This window comes from Podarcis raffonei, chromosome 9, assembly GCF_027172205.1.
Source record: "Podarcis raffonei isolate rPodRaf1 chromosome 9, rPodRaf1.pri, whole genome shotgun sequence".
NCBI classification, from domain to species: domain Eukaryota; kingdom Metazoa; phylum Chordata; class Lepidosauria; order Squamata; family Lacertidae; genus Podarcis; species Podarcis raffonei.
In genome coordinates, this window is record NC_070610.1 from 29,439,964 (window position 1) to 29,459,950 (window position 19,987).

Sequence of the window (19,987 nt, forward strand, 5' to 3'; positions counted from 1 at the left end):
GCCACATCACCTCCAGAGCAAAATATTTCTATGGTAGTTGAGGAGCTGACCAGCCAATCAGTGGAGCTAGCTGGGTCAAAAGTGGGGAGATAGTTTGGGGGTTGGATTAGAGTCCTGCCCAGTGTCAGGAATGCTTGGATACAAACATCATGCTCTGGAATCAATTTAATGGATGATTCGTGATTTCTACCTTAATCTCTTAACTTTAAAAAGTAAACTAAAAATATTGGCATACCTGCATTTAAGTGAGAGGGTTGATTATAGTCTGCAAACTTCTTCTTGATTGGATACTGCCACTCCTTTATCCAAAGCAATGAATCATAGAGCAGACAAAAGGTGGCTTCTCAACACCACATAGTGTTGGATGATACTGAGGTCACTTCTTTAATAAGCATTCATCCTGATTTGTTTGCAGAGAGTATTCTGGCGAGACATTGAGAATTCATCCTGATTTGTTTTGAGGGACATAACACAACATTGGGTCAAGCAAGTGTTATTCCAGGCTTTCCAGTGTGCTTTCACCTTCCTTGTTGTAAAAAAAACACCTGGTCTTTTGAGGACGCAGGCCTGTTTTACAAGAGCTCCAAATCAGCTTTAATTGTTCAACCTGAATTTGCTGGTATGAGATTGAATTCCAATTCAAAATGCAGACAGTCTGGCAGCACCCTGATGATTTAGATCCATTCCAAATTTCTCTCCATCAGGACAGAGGGGTTCCCAAATTAATTTTTTAAAAATCTCTCTAAATGCAGACTTCCACTACGTGCTAAGAAAAGGATTCCAATTCTGGAAATCCCAGAAGCACAAAGCAGCCCTCTCTCACTCCTGAAGTCTTGAAGTCTCCATCTTGAGAAGGGAAAGGGAAACTTGGATTGCAGCTGTTTGCTTTTAAAAAGAAACACCACCACCTTGGTTAATAATAATAATAATAATTTTATTATTTGTACCCTGTGCATCTGACTGGGTTGCCCCAGCCACCCTGGACAGTTTAAAAAATAAGTCATAGTCGCATCAGGCACTCTAAGAAGTCCTGCTATGAAAATTGTTAGTTTTTACTGAAGTAGTCCTAATGCAGTGTGGTAAGGAATTTCCCTGAGGTTTCTTATTTTAAGAGCAGGAAGTTGATCTCCTTTTCAACTGAATCCAGATGCCCTTATTTGGACGAAGAATCAGTTCTCCTACAGGGCAGAGTTGATCACGTCGCTGTGTACTTTCAATAGAGAAGTGCCGCAGGATGGTAGCTAGAATCGCCATTTCTTCCATCTTTGCAAAGCGCTGACCTGCAGAGGAGTTAAAAAGCAATTACAAGATGCAATTAACCATAGCAGTAGTGCATATTTATTGTTATTCAACACATCACACTGTGGTCAGGTCCCCAAAACTCAATTTTAAATTCTTAAACACTTAAGCATTTTTCTATACAGATGTACAATCAAATCAACCCAAAAAAACAGTGTGTGGGGAGGGGCAAGCCAATGGAAGGAAGGAAAAAGTGGGGAAAGTGAAAGGAAGGGGCTCATAGTATTGGTGCAGAAATGACCTTTAGACTTAGGTGTGTTTGCACTGTCCATTATAAAACTAACAGTCATGGTGTTCCTAAAGAATTCTGGGGACTATGATTTGTTAAGGATGCTGAGAATTGTTTTGAAAGATCAGTGATAGAAGCATACTGTGGTCTGGAGTTCTGACTTTTGACTCTTGCACATACCGATACAGTTCCTAGGCCCAGCAGAGAAAGGCACATATGCATACGGGTGCCGCCCAGCTGCGTTCTCAGTGAAAAATCGCTCAGGTCTGAATTCCTCAGGCTCTGGGAAGACAACATGGTCTCTGTGCAGCATGAAAGACCCAATTATGACATCCGTTCCTTTGGGTATCCTGAATCCTCCTGCCAAAGAACAATGGATAGTCATGAAAAATTCTCCTTGTAAAACCAGCCATGCTAGCACTAAGCTTATAGCCACAGAACATCAAGGCATCAAGCTGCAATGGCTCTGTATTTGTGGAATGCTCTCCGCAAGGAGATTCAGCTGGCGCCTTCATTATAAAGCTTTAGGCGCCATGCGAAAATGTTCCTCTTTAACCAGCCCTTTGGCTGATTGACATCAGATGCCCCTTTAAAATGTGTTGTGGAAGGAGGGGCGGATTATTGGGTTGTTTTCGTTTTTATTATGTATTTTTTATTTTGTAGTTTTATGCTGTGAATCTTCCCTGACATCTACAGGGTATAGGGCGGTATACAAATTTAATAAATAACGTAAATAAATAATTAAACCCGCTTGAAATACTTACTAATATAACATTCCTCACTCAATGTACGGCCAAAAAATGGAACAGAAGGGAAAAGGCGAAGAGCTTCTTTAACAGCACAATCCAGATACCGTAGTTGCTTCAAATCATCCATTGTGATGGTACGATCCGAGTCCCCTGATATGATAACAAGAGGCGGTTAGAGAAACATGTGCTATTGATTACCAGCAAAACATGCATCCTAACTTTGAAGTTCGGACACCTATTTTTAAAGGATGGTGGAACAGGGGACATTTGAGGGACTAGTTCAGTCACTGCCACAATTCATTTCTATGCTTAGGCATAGGACGCAAGTCAGAGGCTTCCTAAGCCAGAGGTTGAGATAAAGCATAAAAAGCATTAGACCCCAGAACAGCGTTTTGTCAACAGAAGGAGTTGCCAGCTACTGAGCCTACTAAAGGACAGAGCTTCCAAGCACTCATAGCCCCACTCTGCCAGCAAAATAACTAACTAAATCACTAACTTCAGTCTCTTTTCTTTTAGGTATGAGACTAGCTGCAATCCTTTTATAGGTGGTCCCTCTTAAGAGAGCTAAACCAGCGGAGCATCATTGTCTGGCGAAGGTAAAGGATGCTACGCATCATTGATTGTATCTGCAGAATGTTATCTGGGAGCCTTGGAGAAATATGCCAAGCCAGAGTAGACTCCACCTACAGAGTTTATTATTTAAATGTTTCCTGTTAGACAAGGAGGGGCAAGTGGGTATGATTTGGTGAAAACAGCTTCATGGGCCAAACTGGGACTCATGCTGGGCCAAAGGTACTGGACTTATATGAGCAGAATTCTCTGATCTGGCCTCGTACAGAGTATGAATAAATGAGCTTTCCACACCAATAAAGTGTTTCAAAGTTTTACTGCAAGCTGTCTTTAAACCTGTTACAAAATACATTGTAAATACAAATCAACACATTGCTCTTAAGCAACAGGCGATTTGCTACAATTCTCTGCAAACAGAAATCGCCACAAAATATTTTATGCCGTTAAGCCTCAATGTTTTACAAGAGGTTCTCCGTCTCTGCATTAGAAGAATCAATAAATATTCATGAGTACCCAGAAGTATTCCTGCATACCATACTTACCCAGGTTTATACCCACAGAAAAGAAAAAGAAACTTACCAAAAACCTCATCAAGTTCATGGTGAACTTTTCTTTGGGCTTCTGGATGACTTGCAAGCAAGTAAATACACCACTTCATGGCAGAAGCGGAAGTATCATGACCCTTGAAGGAAAAAATGAAAGAGGCCTAATGTTTATCAGAAAAATAGGATCCTCAGCCATTACAATGATGTCCCAATCCAAGGCCTAAACAAAGTATTTCACACCCTCTGAAACTCACAGCAGTTTTTCTTAGCACAAATCCAAAATTTGAAGGCACCAGCCACATACACAAGAGTAAGTCTTGTAAGTGTTTGGGGGGAAATTAAGGAAAACCATGTCCTAGGGTTTCTTCCAGGCCTGGTCACTTTCCATGTGCTAAAGACAAACTGTCATTCCTGAGTCACTCTCATATCTGAAAAGATCTTGGGAGGATGGTTAACACACCTATCTAAATACGAAACAGACATATACACTGAAGCTTGGCTTTTAGGTACCTTCATTTTATTTTATTTTATATGATATATGACATATGACATGTGACATGTGATATTATTTTATTTTTATCCCACCTTTCCTGCTTTCACACAATCCCAAATGTGTCATGTATAAAACAATTGCATATTTCATAGAAAAACAATCTCTTGTATAAAAACATGCTTTCCTTTGTTTTTGCCCATTGCATTGTAACTGATCCCCACTTCCCATGTCTCAGTCAACGGAAAACAAGAGGTCCTTTGGAACTGCCTCCACTAGACAGAAGGCAGATAGATCCCTCTTGCCTCTTTGGTGCCCACCGAAGACCTTCCTTTCTCAACAAGCATTTTAAGTGGGGATTTTTTTTATCCCCATTTATATCTGGATTTGGAACTGTTTTATACATTGTATTCTTAAAGTCTTTGTATTGTTAAAGCACTTCTGAGATATTTAAAAAGGAAGGAATTCATAAATGGAATTAAATGATTAATAAATAAACAACCATGCCTCAGTACCGCTATAACCACCAGAGGGCAAACACACACAACAAAGTTATCGGTGAATCAAGTCAGGTTTTAATTATACTCACTGGACTACCATTAAGCAATTTGTCTGGCAGCTGTTTGTGTGCAAGTAGTTCTTTGTTTTCTTTATTAAAGCAAATTAATATCAGGCAATGGTTTATTTCATGCCCATGTATTGTTAATGAAATAAGATGCATCATTGAGAATTTATTTAGGCTCCACTGGAAGAGAATAACAGACTAATCGGGTATGGCAAATGCAAGCTTACCATCTAGCTAAGGGCAGCTTCAGATACATATTTTCTACAGCAAAGTTTTATATGTGTTAAATTAGCAAACACATATCTGAAACAATTATTTTCAATTATTTTCTCTTAACAAGCTCAAACCAAGCCTAGGTACTTCTTTTCAGCACTAAGCTGAAGTATGCTATGGCAGTTCCCATGTGTAGGCATTTGCCTATAGCCAGAGATTTCTTGACTTGTAGAACAGCCTCTTAACACTTACACCTCTCTATGTGGAAGTAAACACCATTGAGTTCAATGGGGTTTACTCCCAGATATATGGGTACAGGATAGCATCCTTAACCACCATGCTATGCCAGCACTCTTGTACTCGAGTAGGGACCACTCCCATTCCTGAAACTTATATTGGCCAGAGTTCTTGGTTTCTTAGCACTCTTGTACTGGGCATTCTATACCTCAAACATGAAAGTATCCACTTCCTCTTGAATGTCCAGGTAGCTCAACTTCTTCCCATCATCATCAGTGGCATTCAGAAGCATATCGAGAAAAGCTTTCCTGACTTTGTGCCTGCTTTGTTCACCGTTGCTGACAGCATCGCTTCTATGCTGCTCCTGGTTTTTTAGTTCTTGAGCTTTTTCTGCAATGACCTTAGATAATAAAAAGAAAAAAAGCCATTCATTTCTCAGATTGCAGGATCCAGTGTGTGCATTCACTGAAGTACCAAACAACATGACTAGCTATCTCTGTTGTCCCCTGAACCTAGCAAGGTCCGTATACCCAGTTATGAAGATGCATTTGATGTCTTGGCAATAACAAACTGTTGATGGTGAGGCACAGTGGATAGTGTTGAACTGAAGCTTGAGTTTGAATCTCAACTCAGCCATGAACCCCAATAGGTAGCCTGAAGGTTGAGTCATTCTCTCGTAGCACAGCCTGCCTTGCAGGCATGTGGTGAAGATAAAAAGCCTTGTAAGCGAGTTCACAGAAAAAACACTCTCAAGACGTCATTAGATGTTTTTCCTAAACACACAAAGGCTGGGAGTGGAGAGGGCAAACTTTTGCCCTCACATGCCCAGCTTGACATGCTCTGAGCAGGGCTCCAAAGTCTGGGAGGGTCACAATTGTGAATATTAGCAAAATACCTTTTGGTATCTGTGCCTATGAAATAGCTTACATTATCAGTAAAGCTGTGAAGTATCTTCAGACTCCTGTAATGTTCTCTTCCTTCTTGGAACATGGGATACAGAAGGTCAGGCCAGAGCCAGGGAGACTTCTGTCTTTGTTGAATCAGAACACTCATCCTAGGGAAACAAGCAACAAAGCTGGGTAAATCCCTAAGAAAATGACAAGAAGTACAGGAAAGAGCCCAGATGTATTGCTACTAATCTGAGCAAATTAGTGTCATGAGAAATATGGTACACATGTGAAACAGATACACAGAGCCCCAGCTCAGGACATACAGCTTGGGCCATTTTCAGCTCCTCCACTGCACAGGTCACCTCCAGTGTGAACAGGGCTTCTACATAATCATTCAGCCCGGTTCGTGCAATCCTCCTCCAAAAGGAAGGGTAGGGAGGAAGATTGCATAAAGCAGGCCTTTGCAAGTTTTTCATGCAGACAGTCAAGTTCAGGTTAAAGACTGAAGGAGCATCTCCACCCCCATCATTCAGCCCGGACACTGAGGTCCAGCTCCGAGGGCTTTCTGGTGGTTCCCTCACTGCGAGAAGTGAGGTAACAGGGAACCAGGCAGAGAGCCTTCTCAGTAGTGGTGCCCACCCTGTGCAACACTCTCCCATAAGGTGTCAAGGAAATAAACAACTATCTGACTTTCAGAAGACATCTGAAGGAAGCCCTATTTAGGGAAGTTTTTAACGTTTGATCTTTTATCGTTCATATTATTAATAATAATATTAATATTCTGTTGGGAGCCGCCCAGAGTGGCTGGGGAAACACAGCCAAATGGGCAGGGTATAAATTTTATTGTTATTATTGTTATTATTGTTATTATTATTATTATTATTACAGTGGTACCTCAGGTTAAGAACCTAATTCATTCCAGAGACCCGTTCTTAACCTGAAATGGTTCTTAACCTGAGGCGTGCTTTCGCTAATGGGGCCTCCTGCTGCTGCTGTGCCGCTGGCCCATCATTTCCATTCTTATCCTGGGGCAAAGTTCTTAACCTAGAGCAACCACTTCCTGGTTAGCGGAGTTTGTAACCCAAAGCGTCTGTCACCCGAAGCGTCTGTAACCCGAGGTACCACCATATTAATATTAATATTATATCTGCATGGTGGAAGGGAAAGGGGCCTTTTTTTCCATGTAACCCCCCCCCCCCAATAAAACACTGCAGATCAAGGCTCTGCTTCAGAGATGGAAACCTGTGGCCCTTCAGATGCTGTTGAGACCCCAACATCCCTGACCATTGACAGGCCACAGGTTCCCAATCCTTGCTGCTGGAATGCACCATCCCACTAAAAACTACCTGTAGACAGCTTGGACATATTCGGAATCCTTATTGTGTTGTGCTCCTATGTTCTTGCCCATAGCTGTTTCTAGGAACAGAAGAGAGAGAGAAATCAAATGAAGAATCATTCTCCTAGAAACCAAGAATGGGACATAATCAGAGCAGAGGGCCCATCAAGCTCAGTGTTGACAGAATTTAAATGAACAACAAGCTATTCACGTTATTTTTAAAATGGCATGTGTCTAATTTAGATAAATTGTTACAAGAAGAACAACTCTTCTGGTCAGATCTCACAAAAATGTCCATTCGTCCAACAAATGAGCAGGGATGTTTAAACCTCATTTACTGCAACACTTTGACAGCAGCAACTGCACTTACCACAAATTACATCAAGGGCACACAGAGTAATGTATAAAGTGCAATCGAACAGCTCCTTGTCCACATGTTTTTCAAGTTTCTGAACAAGGACATTGGCTTGTTCATTCATCACTTCGAGGAAATCTTCTAAGATGGTAAAATGGAAGGTGGGTGTTAACATTTTCCTTCGGGACCGCCATTTGCCTCCAGTGCTGCAAAACAAAGACTGAAACATCAATGCCTTCAAGCAGGACCTGGAACAAAACATGGCAGTGTGCAGTGCTCCTGTTCAGGTTTACAGACACTCCCTTCTTCCTCACTCCCAACTGACCATTTTTCTCTCTAACAGTCAACAGTCAACAGCCCATAGTCACTGATCATGTTCAGTCTCCAATGTGTTTTTTACTGGTTTCTTTCCACGTTGTCTCCCCATCCCTGCAATAAAGATTTGGCACTGGAAACCTTGGGGTTTCCCTGAACCTGCTGGTGCCCCCTTGCCTAGGCTACAGAAAAGGATGGTTGACCACATAAAGACCAGCACCTAGCAGACTGAGGTCATTAGTATGGTGATGTTCAAGCAATAAACCACTTTTCAAATCTCATGGATCTCAATGCCAATTCTGGATTGGCAATGAATGGTCACCTCCTAAGGCTTTTTCTTCTTAAACTATTATCTCTTTCCTGCTCCAGCTACCAGCTGAAAACTTCCAGCTCACTGCAGATTCCCCCAACTAGTTTTATGTTAATACAGGGTTGATGTTTCAGTTTTGCCCATTAGGCCATTTCATTTTTGCCCTCACATCAAATTATAGAATTGTAGGGCTGGAAGGGACCCTGAGGATCATCTAGTCCAGCTCCCTGCAATGCAGGAATATGCGGCTGTCCCATATAGGGATCAAACCTGAGACCTCGATGTTATCAGCACTGTGCTCTAACCAACTGAGCTATGCAAGGATACATGATGCCGTCTGTGTGGGACAGATAGAGATGTGGCTGCAAATAAACCATCAGGAGCCTTAAAGTCAGTATCAATCAGCTGCTTGGCGCTGCCTTCAAAGCCCACTATAACCAACCAGTGGAGAACTCCGTAGAGAGCAGCTGACCTCTGCTAAAAGCAGGTCTTGAAGTCAGCACCAATCAGCTCTTCAGTACTTTTCTTGAGAATTGAGCAAGTCTACACGCTCAATAGGACATGTGCAGGTGTTGTGTGGCCAGTGGGCTGTCATGGGTGTGGCCTGTAACCCCAGTCCCACTTCCTCCTTCACACATTCATTATACATGTGTGGCAGGACTGATAACCCAACCGGCTCTGAACACACCAGCTACATTGTATTCCAAAGGGTAGGACAAAAGGGTATAATTCCCACTTATGTTCTGGGTCCATTTACCTCGTTAGGAGTCCTGTGCCCAGCCAAGGATGCAAAAACGTGTAGATAAAGGGTTTTGTAAGATGCTTAGAGCTCCTCAACACTACCTGGCAACAGAAGCAAGCAAAAATGTAACTTCTTGACTTTGCCTTTCTATGAATCTAACTTGAATCCCACACTCTTTCTCCTGATTGGCTGATGGACTCACTAGCTCCCACTGGTTGCTGGGTCACCAGGAGGCAGACCCAGAGCCTGTCCGTCATAGGGCTCCCTTCTACAACTTGTGTTTTCATTCTTTTTCTTTTTAGACTACAGAGTAAGGATGTGAGGACCTGTGACTGTACAGCTCATGCACACATCTGTTCTGGAAGCTCAATCAATGTGTGGAGGTCAAAAGGACATCCCAGGTCACCTGAACTTGGCTCAGCTCATTCGCCATCTAGTGTATACCGGGAATTACTCATGTACTTTCAAATGTTCTTTGATAATTGCAAAGGCAGTTGAGATTCTCAGAAAGGTGCATGTTGCACTGAAAACCACATTTGGCATCTGTTCTTGGCTCCTGCTGCGTGACAGGCAGCTAGGGGCATCGTGTCATTTTCCAAGTGGAAGGCCTGCCTCCATAGGGAGCTGCAGACAGCAATGCAATCTGCCTCCAACACGATTGTCAGATGCTTCTTTCCCTGTGTCAACTCTGTTTCCCTATCACCATGTCCACCTTTATTTGTAAGACCAGTTTTAGCAGATTAATGACTCTGCTATTAAGCAAAAGGGGCCTGATTCCAGCCTGCCTGAGGGCCCTTCCTTCTGCCAGGAGATCCTAGTCTGTAAGCAGGTTGGTTAAATGCAAAATATGGCAGAACTCCAGCACCTTTAATAGCTGTGTTAAAGAAGGAACTTCAACAGGTGTCCTGCTGGAATTTTCTCTTCTGTCTCACTCTTGCAAGTGCTGGAGATCTGCCCACCCACCCATGAGGGCTGCTGTGAACCCATCTTCAAGGAACGGCTCTCAACACACGTACCCCCTCTTTATTATTTCTTCATGTATTCCAGAATGTGGATCATAGGGCTAAAGCCTAGAATTACAAGGAACACAGCAGCCATATTTCTTGCTCCCACCCATTCAGCCCATCTGCTTCAATCTACCTCCTTTGTTTGCTGTGGCTGGGAGGGTGTCAGCTGTGCTTCAGAGAAAATGAGGTGGGGGGGACAGATGATGGGACTGGGAGAGCAAATGTGGCTGCTCTTCCTTTTGCTGCACTGCATCATTTAAATCGGGAGTGGAGAGAACCTGTAGCCTTCTGGACTTTGTTGACCCCAACTCCCATCAGCCCCATTCAACATGGCCTATAGTCAGGAATGGAGGGAGGAGGATCCAAAAACATCTGGAGGACCATCTGCTTTAAAGCTCTTTGTCCAGCATAAGTGGCAGCAACCCTAGACCTATTCCATGCGACTGGCAGTTGCAAGTGATTTCAGTCCCTTTTAACAGGATCCAGTAATTTGCATTAATAAAACAGCTGCACTTGTCAAAATCCTGCCAAAGGAAGGGGGGAGGGACTTCGCCCAGTTTTAAAATAAATAAATAAATCAGAGCAGATATTATGGCATTTGCTTTTGAAAAACACCACCTCCACACTGTTGATGAATAGCACTCAGCTAAGATCTTCAGACAGAATATCTGCATTAAGCATAATCCTCATGCTCATCCTACAAAATGAAGTGCAAGGTTTTCTTGAGTGCATGCACTGGAAAAACTATTTCTCTCTCTCTCTCATGTTCTTGGATTACAGTAGTATTTTTCAGAAGGATCCCAAATCTGATCTGGCACCTTTCTTTATATTTCTTAGAAATTAAGCCTTAGCGGCTTCCACAGGACTTATTCCCAGGAGTCTTTAGACTGCAATCCCCTCTGAGTCTATACAGAAATAAGTTCCAGTGAATCTAATGGAGCTTGCTCCCAAGAAGTGAGCAAGCCCCATTAGACAAAAAGAGACTTATTTTTGAGTAAATATTCATAAGAGTGCACCAGTGTGTGAAAGAGAATGGGCAGCTCTACTCTCCCACCCCCATTTTTGGCTGACACTTTGGTCCTATTCACCATCCCCTCCAGGCATGCACTGTTTGGCAGATTATACTCAGGGGGTGGTGGGTTTTGGTAGTGCTGCTGGGGAGTTCCCCAGCCATGCAGTAAAGTCTAAGAATGACAACCTCACCTCTACAGTTTCTGGACGATATAAGAGCACAACGGGATGTGGTCCTATCCAAAGTTGCATCAGTGGGACATTCCGGAAGGGTTCCATGAAATTTATCGTTTGCTGAAAGAAAGCTGGGAAAACATGCATCCAGTTTAAAATTGAGGAATTCAATGACACCACCTCTACGCTACTTGTTCTCATATCACATACTCTAAGCTAAGATCAACAGTCACACAGTAAGAGAACCCTCTTCCCAAATTCAGATTGCGAGAGACAAGGAGCTGATTCCAACCTCCCACTTTCACATAAAGTTCTAGTTTATATAGCATGGACTTCCGGGTTAGCGCCATTGGCTAATGGCAGATTCCCTCCGAGCTCCGGAGGGAATCGGCTCCGCAGGAATCGGGTCTTGCCGCTGCGGTGACACGGGGACCCTCAGAAATCACAGGCACTGAAGCCTGTGAACTTGGTGACTCGGTGGGCACCATTTGCACCCCCCCGACCCGCGAAGGAGCCTTTTTAAAGGCTTCGGAACGGGGGACGGGGTGAGCAGTGCGGTGCTGAGAGTCGACTGCTTCTCCTGCGGAGTGAAGCCGCATGCCATGGTCGGAGAGCGCTGACTTCCTCTTGTGAACAATTGGACTCTAAAAGCAACAACCCGTGAGTAATACGGAAATTGGATTTGTAAAGAAATTTTTTTTTTTGAATTAGGCACGATCGGGGAAGGCGCAAACAGGAAATCCGTCTCCCCGTCTTATAAATAATCTAAAGCAAGGACTAGCTAACTAAGGTCGAGAGAATTTCTTCTTCTTTATTGGGTAAAAGACATTAATTTCACGATTTGGCAGTATAAGTAATTTCACTGGAGGATAAGAGCTAATTTTGAGAGCTGAAGTGCCACCCCCCCGGACCCAGGAGTGATCCGCAAGAGAGCCTGTTGAGGAGATATAGAAGTGTTTGACAGCTGTCAAATTAGCTGTCAAGAAGGAAAAAGAGAACTTTGTTTCTGCTGTCTCTGCTGGATATATTTGCTACAATTTGGTTATATTTTGTTGAAAACAAGGAAGAACTGATACAAACTAACTTGATTTTTGGATTTGAACTGGAAGGAAGATAAAGTAACCAAAATCCCTCTAGAGGGGATTTTGGGACATTACAAGAATGGCTGAAGGAGGAAAAATTCAAGCTAAATTGGACAGAGTGTTTCTTCTCTTGGGAAAGTCACAAGGCCAAATTGATGTTTTGGCTACAAATGTTGCAACTCTGGACTTAACAGTAAACAAATTCATTGAATTTGATAAGGACTTGACTCATGAAGTCCATGCAGCTGGACAAGAAGAGAAACTTGAAAGATTTGAGAGTGTGGAGAAAGAGATATATGTTGTTTCTGAGGAAAAGGAAGGAGGAGATGTAATGTTGCAGATGACAAAGGAGAGCCAGAGGCCTGACATGATGGCTACAAAGGAAAATAAGTACTGGATGATGAAAATCTGTTTTGAATTGAAGATTGAAGAATGGAGAGATCTCCTTATGTGGAGATCTGAAGACCTATGGATTACAAATTTGATTAAGGTGAAAGTTGGAGCTTTTGGGACATTTGGACTTAAAAGGAGTACGAAACAAGATTCGGGCTCCACTTTTAAGTATGGAGGTCTGGCTGGAAGAAATATGGACCCTATCGGGACAGAGCTTCTCCGAGATCTGGTGTTTAATATTAAGGACTACCAAAAAAAACCGGCAGAGAGGAATTGAGAGAGAATTAAGAGCCTCGGACGTGAGGTCTCCAGGCTGATAGTAGACTAAGACTGATGGACATTTGTTGGGAATTGAAACCGGGAAAGGGGGGTGGGGTTTGGGAATCCAAAGGGTGCAGAATTATAATCTGTTATTTTTATTTTGTTTTGCAATTAGTATGAAAATTGGGGAATTCATGGAAGGGAATTTGGGTCGACTTTAGAAAAAAGTTTTAAGAATGAGCACTGATGTTTAAATACTGATGTTTATAAGTTAAAATTGGGTTTTTTTAAATGAATTAAATATAAAAAGGTCAAAAATTGGGGACAAGAACTTGTTGAATTAACAATTTGAATTGGAATATAAGAAGGGGAGGTGTGGGGAAGTCAGGGAAATATATTATTGAAAATAAGGATTGTAAACTTTATGTGTTTTTAACTTTTTTGTTTTTTCTTTTTTTGATTTTTTAATGTATAAAGGTGGAAAAACTCAATATATATCTTTTTTAAAATATATATATATATCGCATGCTCAGCCATTCCCATCTAAGGGCATATTCAGATTTGCTTAGAAATCAATTTGACCATATAAAATCGGGCTCTTTTATGGGTGATTCCATACAAAGGGGCACTGCGTGATTGATAGGTAGTGTGCCCCACTCTGACATTGCATACAAAATAATCCATATTTGATTATTGTGACCATATAATTGGAGAAAGAGAGCCAGAAGTAACTGTAAAGCAGATGGATCAAGAAGCAATAGATATGTCCTGAACAGACAGCCTCGGTCCTAAGTGATTTAAGTACAGTAGGTGAGGCACAAAGAAGTCCTGCTATATATACCGTATTTTTCGCCCTATAGGATGCACTTTTTCCCCTCCAAAAATGAAGGGGAAATCTGGGTGCATCCTGTGGGGCGAATGCAGGCTTTCGCTGAAGCTTGGAGAGCGAGAGGGGTCGGTGCGCACCAACCCCTCTCGCTCTCCAGGCTTCAGGAAGACATCCGCAGCCTGCTTCCCGGAGCGCAGGGCGCGCTGAAAGCAGAGAGCCCAGCGCCTCGGGAACGCATCCGCAGCCTAGGCAGCCTGATTCCCGGAGCACCGGGCGCACTGAAAGCAGAGTGCCCGGTGCTTCGGGAACGCATCCGCAGCCTAGGCAACCCTGCAGGAGTTCCCACAGGGCTGTCTAGGCTGCGGATAGCAGCCTGCCGCCCGGCGCGAGCAGCGCCCTGAAGCAGAGCATCCCTCGTGCCGGGCAGACATCCGCAGCGTGGGGAGCCCTGCAGGAGTTCCCCGCAGGGCTCCCCACGCTGCGGATAGCAGCCTGCCTGCCGCCCGGCGTGCAAGGCGTCCTGAAGCAGAGCGCCCCGCGCGGCGGGCAGACATCGGCCAGCCCCACAAGCTCGGGGGACAGCAGGGAGGCGCAGCGCCGCCATCCCGCTGTTCCTCGACCTGGTTCGGTTTCCCCGACCTGGTTTTGAGGGGAAAATAAAGGGGGGGAAATTTCCCTTTATTTCCCCCCCAAAACACTAGGTGTGTCCTATGGGACGGAGCGTCCTATGGGACGAAAAATACGGTACTTCTAATGAAAGTCTATCTAACTGGTCAGTCAATGTAGCCATGATAGAAGAAACATCTGCACCTAAGCAAATACATTCCTATCATGAAAGTTTGTGTTTCACGAATTCCTGAATAAATCCTGATCTGGCTTAGCTAGGTAAGATTCTAGAAAGGAATTGCAGCTAATTAAGAACTCTAAATTTTCTCTTTTCTAAAACAAGCATTTTAGAGCCAGTTATTTAACTAAACTCAAGCCTGTTTCCCTAATAAAAGCTTTTATTCAAGTGATGCCAACTGCAATCCTGGACAGGTGCTATAACAGGGGTAGGCAACCTAAGGCCCATGGGCCACAAGCGGCCCACAGGGGTCGTTTAACCGGCCCACAAGCCACCCCCGAACTGAGCTGCCCACTTGGCGAGTCCCCGCATGCTGCACTAAACCAGTGCAGCGTGGTGTGGAGACTCGCTTCTGTGGTGCTGGAAATCGCCTCTGCGCATGCGCAGACGCAGACGCCAGAAATCATATCTGCACAGACGCAGATACCGGAAATAGCAGGCGCGCGCGCTCACACACACACACACGATCCAGCCCATGGAGGGATCTCCACTGGAGTGAACTGGCCCAGGCGAGGTAAACCTTGCCAACCCTTGTGCTATAACAAGGTCTATAGCCAGTGTGGTGTAGTGGTTAAGAGCGGTAGTCTCATATTCTGGGGAACCGGGTTCGCATCTCCGCTTCTCCACATGCAGCTGCTGGGTGACCTTGGGCCAGTCACACTTCTTTGAAGTCTCTCAGCCCCACTCACCTCACAGAGTGTTTGTTGTGGGGGAGGAAGGGAAAGGAGATTGTTAGCCGCTTTGAGACTCCTTAAAGGGAGTGAAAGGCTGGATATCAAATCCAAACTACTACTCTTCTTCTTCTTCTTCTTCTTCTTCTTCTTCTTCTTCTTCTTCTTCTTCTGTTATGAAGGCAAATTCTGTATCTGTGGCCACTATCAGGTGTAATTGTTAAACTGCCCTTTATATACCGATTCAAGAGAGATTTCTGAATATAACACGTGGAAGTAGGAACACTGAGGTTTGGAGGAAAAAACGCCATTTCTTTGGAGTGATAGTAACAGCTTTGCGACTCTTCTTGCACTAGCAGCAAAGATTAGAAAGAAATACCTTTGCTGTGGTTGTTTTGGTGACTCTGAGGTTGTGCGGACTGATGGTACTGCTGATTCGTGATATTATTTCTGTGTATGGTATTATTACTACGTTGGTATTAAGGCACATTTTAATGAACGAACTCTGGACACTGCACCTGTCTGCTTGGCCCTTCAGCCTGAAGGGCTCTCCTCACCAAAGACAGCCTTCCAGCAGGGACGGACTTGGGTACTATGGCGCCCTGAGCAAGGACAACATTTGACGCCCCCCCACCTAAGTTGCGTACCCATATAAATATACTATTATTAATTAATAATAATTATTATAATTATTATAATAATAATTATAATATTATTTTGCGCGCCCTCAATCCAGCGCTGCTTCCCGTTCCATTGCGGGCCAGCCTTGCCCTGGCTGAGCAAGGTGAGGCGATGATTCCCCATTGGAGGCAGGTGGAGCAGCTCCAACCTGGTGCCCTTGGCCGGCCTCTCCATGAGGCAAGCTGCTTTGGGGGTGGCACCTCGATTTTGAAAATGGCGTTGTTACAACTTTGCCCTGCTCCCAAGGCGCAAGAGGGCGGAGCTGCAAGGGGAATGGTTTCCATAATGGAGCACCTGCAGCGCAGCGCTGAAATCCAGCATTTGCCGCCTCCATGTCGCTGCTGCGCCCCTCTTCCCTGAGAAAGGAAAAGGTGGCACGCTTGCAGCTGTGAGCCAAGCAAAGCCCTTCACAGAGAGGGGAGCGGGCTTGGTTGGTGTTATGTACTGAGTTGAATAGGATCCAAAAGGCAGCAGTCTGATTGGTCCTAAAACAATAGGATTCAGAATGCAGCAGTCTGATTGGTCCTAGAATAGGGTCCAGAATGCAGCAGTCTGATTGGTCCACAGGAGCCACCCAATCCAGCTCCAGGTGGAAGTGAATCCGCAACCAGATTGGCCTACAGGTGAATCCCGGAATTAGCCAATCACGTGGGGCCCATTGTGTTAATAATGTATATAAAGCAGACATTCTGGGGTAACTTCCATTCCTCCGCACCACTTTGAGCTGAATAAGGAGCATGAAATCCACTCTCGACTCCGAGTATATTTCAGTTGGCGTCTTCCTTTCTCGAGAACAAAGCGGCGCAGCGAAACAGAGGCTGCAAACGCGGTGGGGAGGCAAGGAGGAGGAACCCCGAGAGGTTCCTGGGGAGACGCTTTCTGACGAGCAGCTCAACCCTGGCAGAGCTTAACGTGGAGGAGTCATTTTCTGAGCCGGGCGAGGGATGGTGAAGGCGCGGTGCTGGAGGAAAGCTGACGTGTTGGCTCGAGGGAGGAGGAGAGCGAAAGGGCGGGGAAGGAGTCCGAGGCGGAGCTTGAGAGAGTGCTACTGCCTGAATGGGCTCACAATGGAAACCTAAATGGCTCTACTCCGAAGTAAGCCCCACCGATTTGCCGTGTTGAAGGCGTTTGTTTTATTATTCATTAAATTCCTACGGCAGAAGAGCTTGTGCAAGTTCACGGTTGCAAGCTTAGCTATGTCTACTTTGGAGCAAATCCCCAGGCATTTTGGCACCTGAAACAAATCCCATAAATAAATTGATTCCCTTCCTTTAATGTTTTGAAATCTTATCTACAAATATTACAGTATCCCTTTAAAAAAACCTGCGAAGTCTTTAATCATGTATCACAGGACTTTTTTCATTTTTGTCTGCTGTAGCATAACACTGCTACCCTATGGGATAATAAATTGATAATAATGATGATGATAATTATAAGGATGGGTGCGCTGGATTTTAGCAGTACAGTGGTACCTCAGGTTACAAAGGCTTCAGGTTACATACGCTTCAGGTTACAGACTCCGCTAACCCAGAAATAGTACCTCGAGTTAAGAACTTTGCTTCAGGATAAGAACAGAAATTGTGCCCCGGCAGCGTGGTGGCAGCGGGAGGCCCCATTAGCTAAAGTGGTGCTTCAGGTTAAGAACAGTTTCGGGTTAAGTACACCTCCCGAACGAATTAAATACTTAACCTGAGGTGCCACTGTAAATTGCAGCTACAGTAAATCTATAAATCATACCTGTGATTCTTACATTACAGGGATGTTGGACTAAGTGGCCCTTGGGTCGCTTCCAAATCTACAATTCTGTGAAGAGGAAGAAATGAAATGTGCATTTCCCAGTGGGGAAAACTTGCTACTTTCTGTTATGCAACTCTGGACATCTAGCATCTGGATGATGATGATGATGATGTTGCTTCTAGATAAGCAGGGTATATACAGAAACTACCTACGACCCTATTTATGAATTTCCAATTCTTCCCAAATTATGCTGCACACACAAGATCACACCCTTGAATCAATATTCACAACTGATCCGGACTTTCTGGCACCGGCGGGATGAGGAAAAAGCTCTTTCAAAAGTGCAATGTGGAATATAAGAAAAATTACTCACACATCTGCAATTTTAAAAAGGGGGCGGGGATCGCTACATCAAAATCATCCCGATATTGCATACATGGAAATGGTTAAGGTGCGTTTCCGACCGGAGACGGGGCATCTCACCTTACTGAAATTAAGAGATACATGGAAAGGCCGAATTTCAGCCACCTCCAGGGAGAAGATACGTTTGGAGTAGGCGCAGGGAGGCTATTTCGCAATGCCTCCTATTTGTACCTTTCCAGAATGTGTCACAGTGGGCAGGTGAAGATTGCCAAAAACTAGTAGCCTATTCGATTTCTTTCGCCCCAGCTGCCTGGGAAAACTCAGTGCGCGCTTTTTCTGCTTGCCTGCCTTTTACCTTCCCCATCGCGTTCAAAGAGCAGCGCGTTGCCCAGCAGCGGGTACCAGGGACTGAGCCCCGGGATGGGCTTCAGCTGCACATATTTCCAACACTGGTCCAGCAGGAAGCGGGCGACCCAGACGGCCAGGAGCAGGGCGAGCGCCGCAGCCGCCCAGGAAAAGAGTCGTTCGCCCTCCGGAGCCATCCTTGGCGAGAGCAGCCGAGCACGGATGGCCTCCCTCAGCTCCAGGGAAGCGAGTTGCTTGGAGAAGAGGCTCTAAGGTAAGGCGAGGCGGAGTCCGGGGAGGGGAAGGACTGGGAGAGCGAAGGCATCGCCTCCATCTCTCTTAAACAGTGAAGACTTGGGGGAGGTGGAGCCAAATTGTCAAGGGGATGGAGTAACCCCTCTCTGGGAAAAATGGTGTCTGCCCTGGGGGCTTGTTAGTTTAAGAGAAAAGGCGAGCAACAGGAGAAAAGGGTATGAAATCAGACCAGGGCCAGACCTGGCGGAAAGTGGACCTAGAGAAAACATTTTTCTTCTTCTTATGCAGCACTAGAGCACATCAAGGGAAGCTGAATGATGCAGGATTTTGGAGAAGCAAAAGAAAGTACTTCATACAGCACATAGTTTATAAACGATGGCGGTTGCTCCACCGGGAGCCAAGGCTGACCACCAACCTAGGCGGCTCTGCTCAGCAGATGATCAGGTTGCGAACCACCCTGAGATGTATGGATGTATGGCGGTATACAAATTTTAACAACAACAATAACAACCACCAGAGACAGTGCCAGATTTACATACGGGCTGAGCTGCATAATCGCCGGGGGGGGGGCTCTTGCCAACTTTTTTGAAAAGAAAAATTATTCGAGGTTATAAATTTATAAACAATTTTTGTATCAATGCTAAAATGTCAGCAATGTTCTACTTTCATTGAGTAGAAAAGGGAGAGAACAATGTTTTGCTTCTCATGATCAGATGCTATTAAGTTTGGGCCTCCCAAGGTCCCCTATTCCAGGGGCTCCAGCTGCTTTAATCCAGGGTGCTGGGCTCCTGTTCGCTTGCTTTCCCCCCCCCCCCACCGCACCATGTGTGCTTTAAATGTACTGAACAGTCATACCTCGGGTTACAGACGCTTCGGGTTGTGTTTTTTCAGGTTACGGACCACCGAAACCCAGCAGTACCAGAACAGGTTACTTCTGGGTTTTGGCAGTTGCGCATGCTCAGAAGTGCTAAATCGCACTTTGTGCATGCGCAGAAGCTCCGAATCACAACCCATGCATGTGCAGACATGCAGAAGCGGGTTGCGAACACTGCAGGTTGCGAACGTGCATCCCACATGGATCATGTTTGCAACCCGAGCGTCCACTGTATTGTCCTTTACTGCTGCCACTAAAAGCAGAAAAATTGGGGGTGGGGGCTGCATCAGGTCCCTGAACTAGGGAGGCAGACACTCTAATATAAGATAATAAAGCCGGAAAGGATTTTGGAGGAATTGGTGGGTGGATTAAATAAATTGGCATTTCTTTATTCTGGGAATTACCCGGTATTGTGGCCGCTTGTGAATGAAGAATATAAGATACAATAAGGTAATGCCTTGGCATATGACTGTCACCTGTTGGTCTTTAGCTTACTACTATACTACATTTCGCAGTGCCTCGACATTTAACAAAATACAGTGGTACCTCAGGTTACATACACTTCAGGTTACATACGCTTCAGGTTACAGACTCCGCTAACCCAGAAATAGTGCT

At 44.6% G+C, this 19,987-nt stretch overlaps 1 protein-coding gene across 1 annotated transcript; it reads right to left on the bottom strand.

Moving 5' to 3' along the window:
• Positions 1-958: 958 nt before the first annotated feature.
• LOC128420687 (cytochrome P450 4V2-like) lies at positions 959-18,511 on the bottom strand. Its single transcript, XM_053402418.1, has 11 exons — positions 18,254-18,511; positions 11,056-11,168; positions 8,861-8,946; positions 7,494-7,684; positions 7,134-7,203; positions 5,825-5,951; positions 5,106-5,297; positions 3,427-3,529; positions 2,293-2,427; positions 1,709-1,888; positions 959-1,280 (listed from the first exon to the last, which is right to left on the bottom strand). Exons 1-11 carry the CDS (start codon positions 18,438-18,440, stop codon positions 1,108-1,110), a joined length of 1,557 nt encoding a protein of 518 aa, XP_053258393.1. The 5' UTR covers positions 18,441-18,511; the 3' UTR covers positions 959-1,107.
• Positions 18,512-19,987: the final 1,476 nt, after the last annotated feature.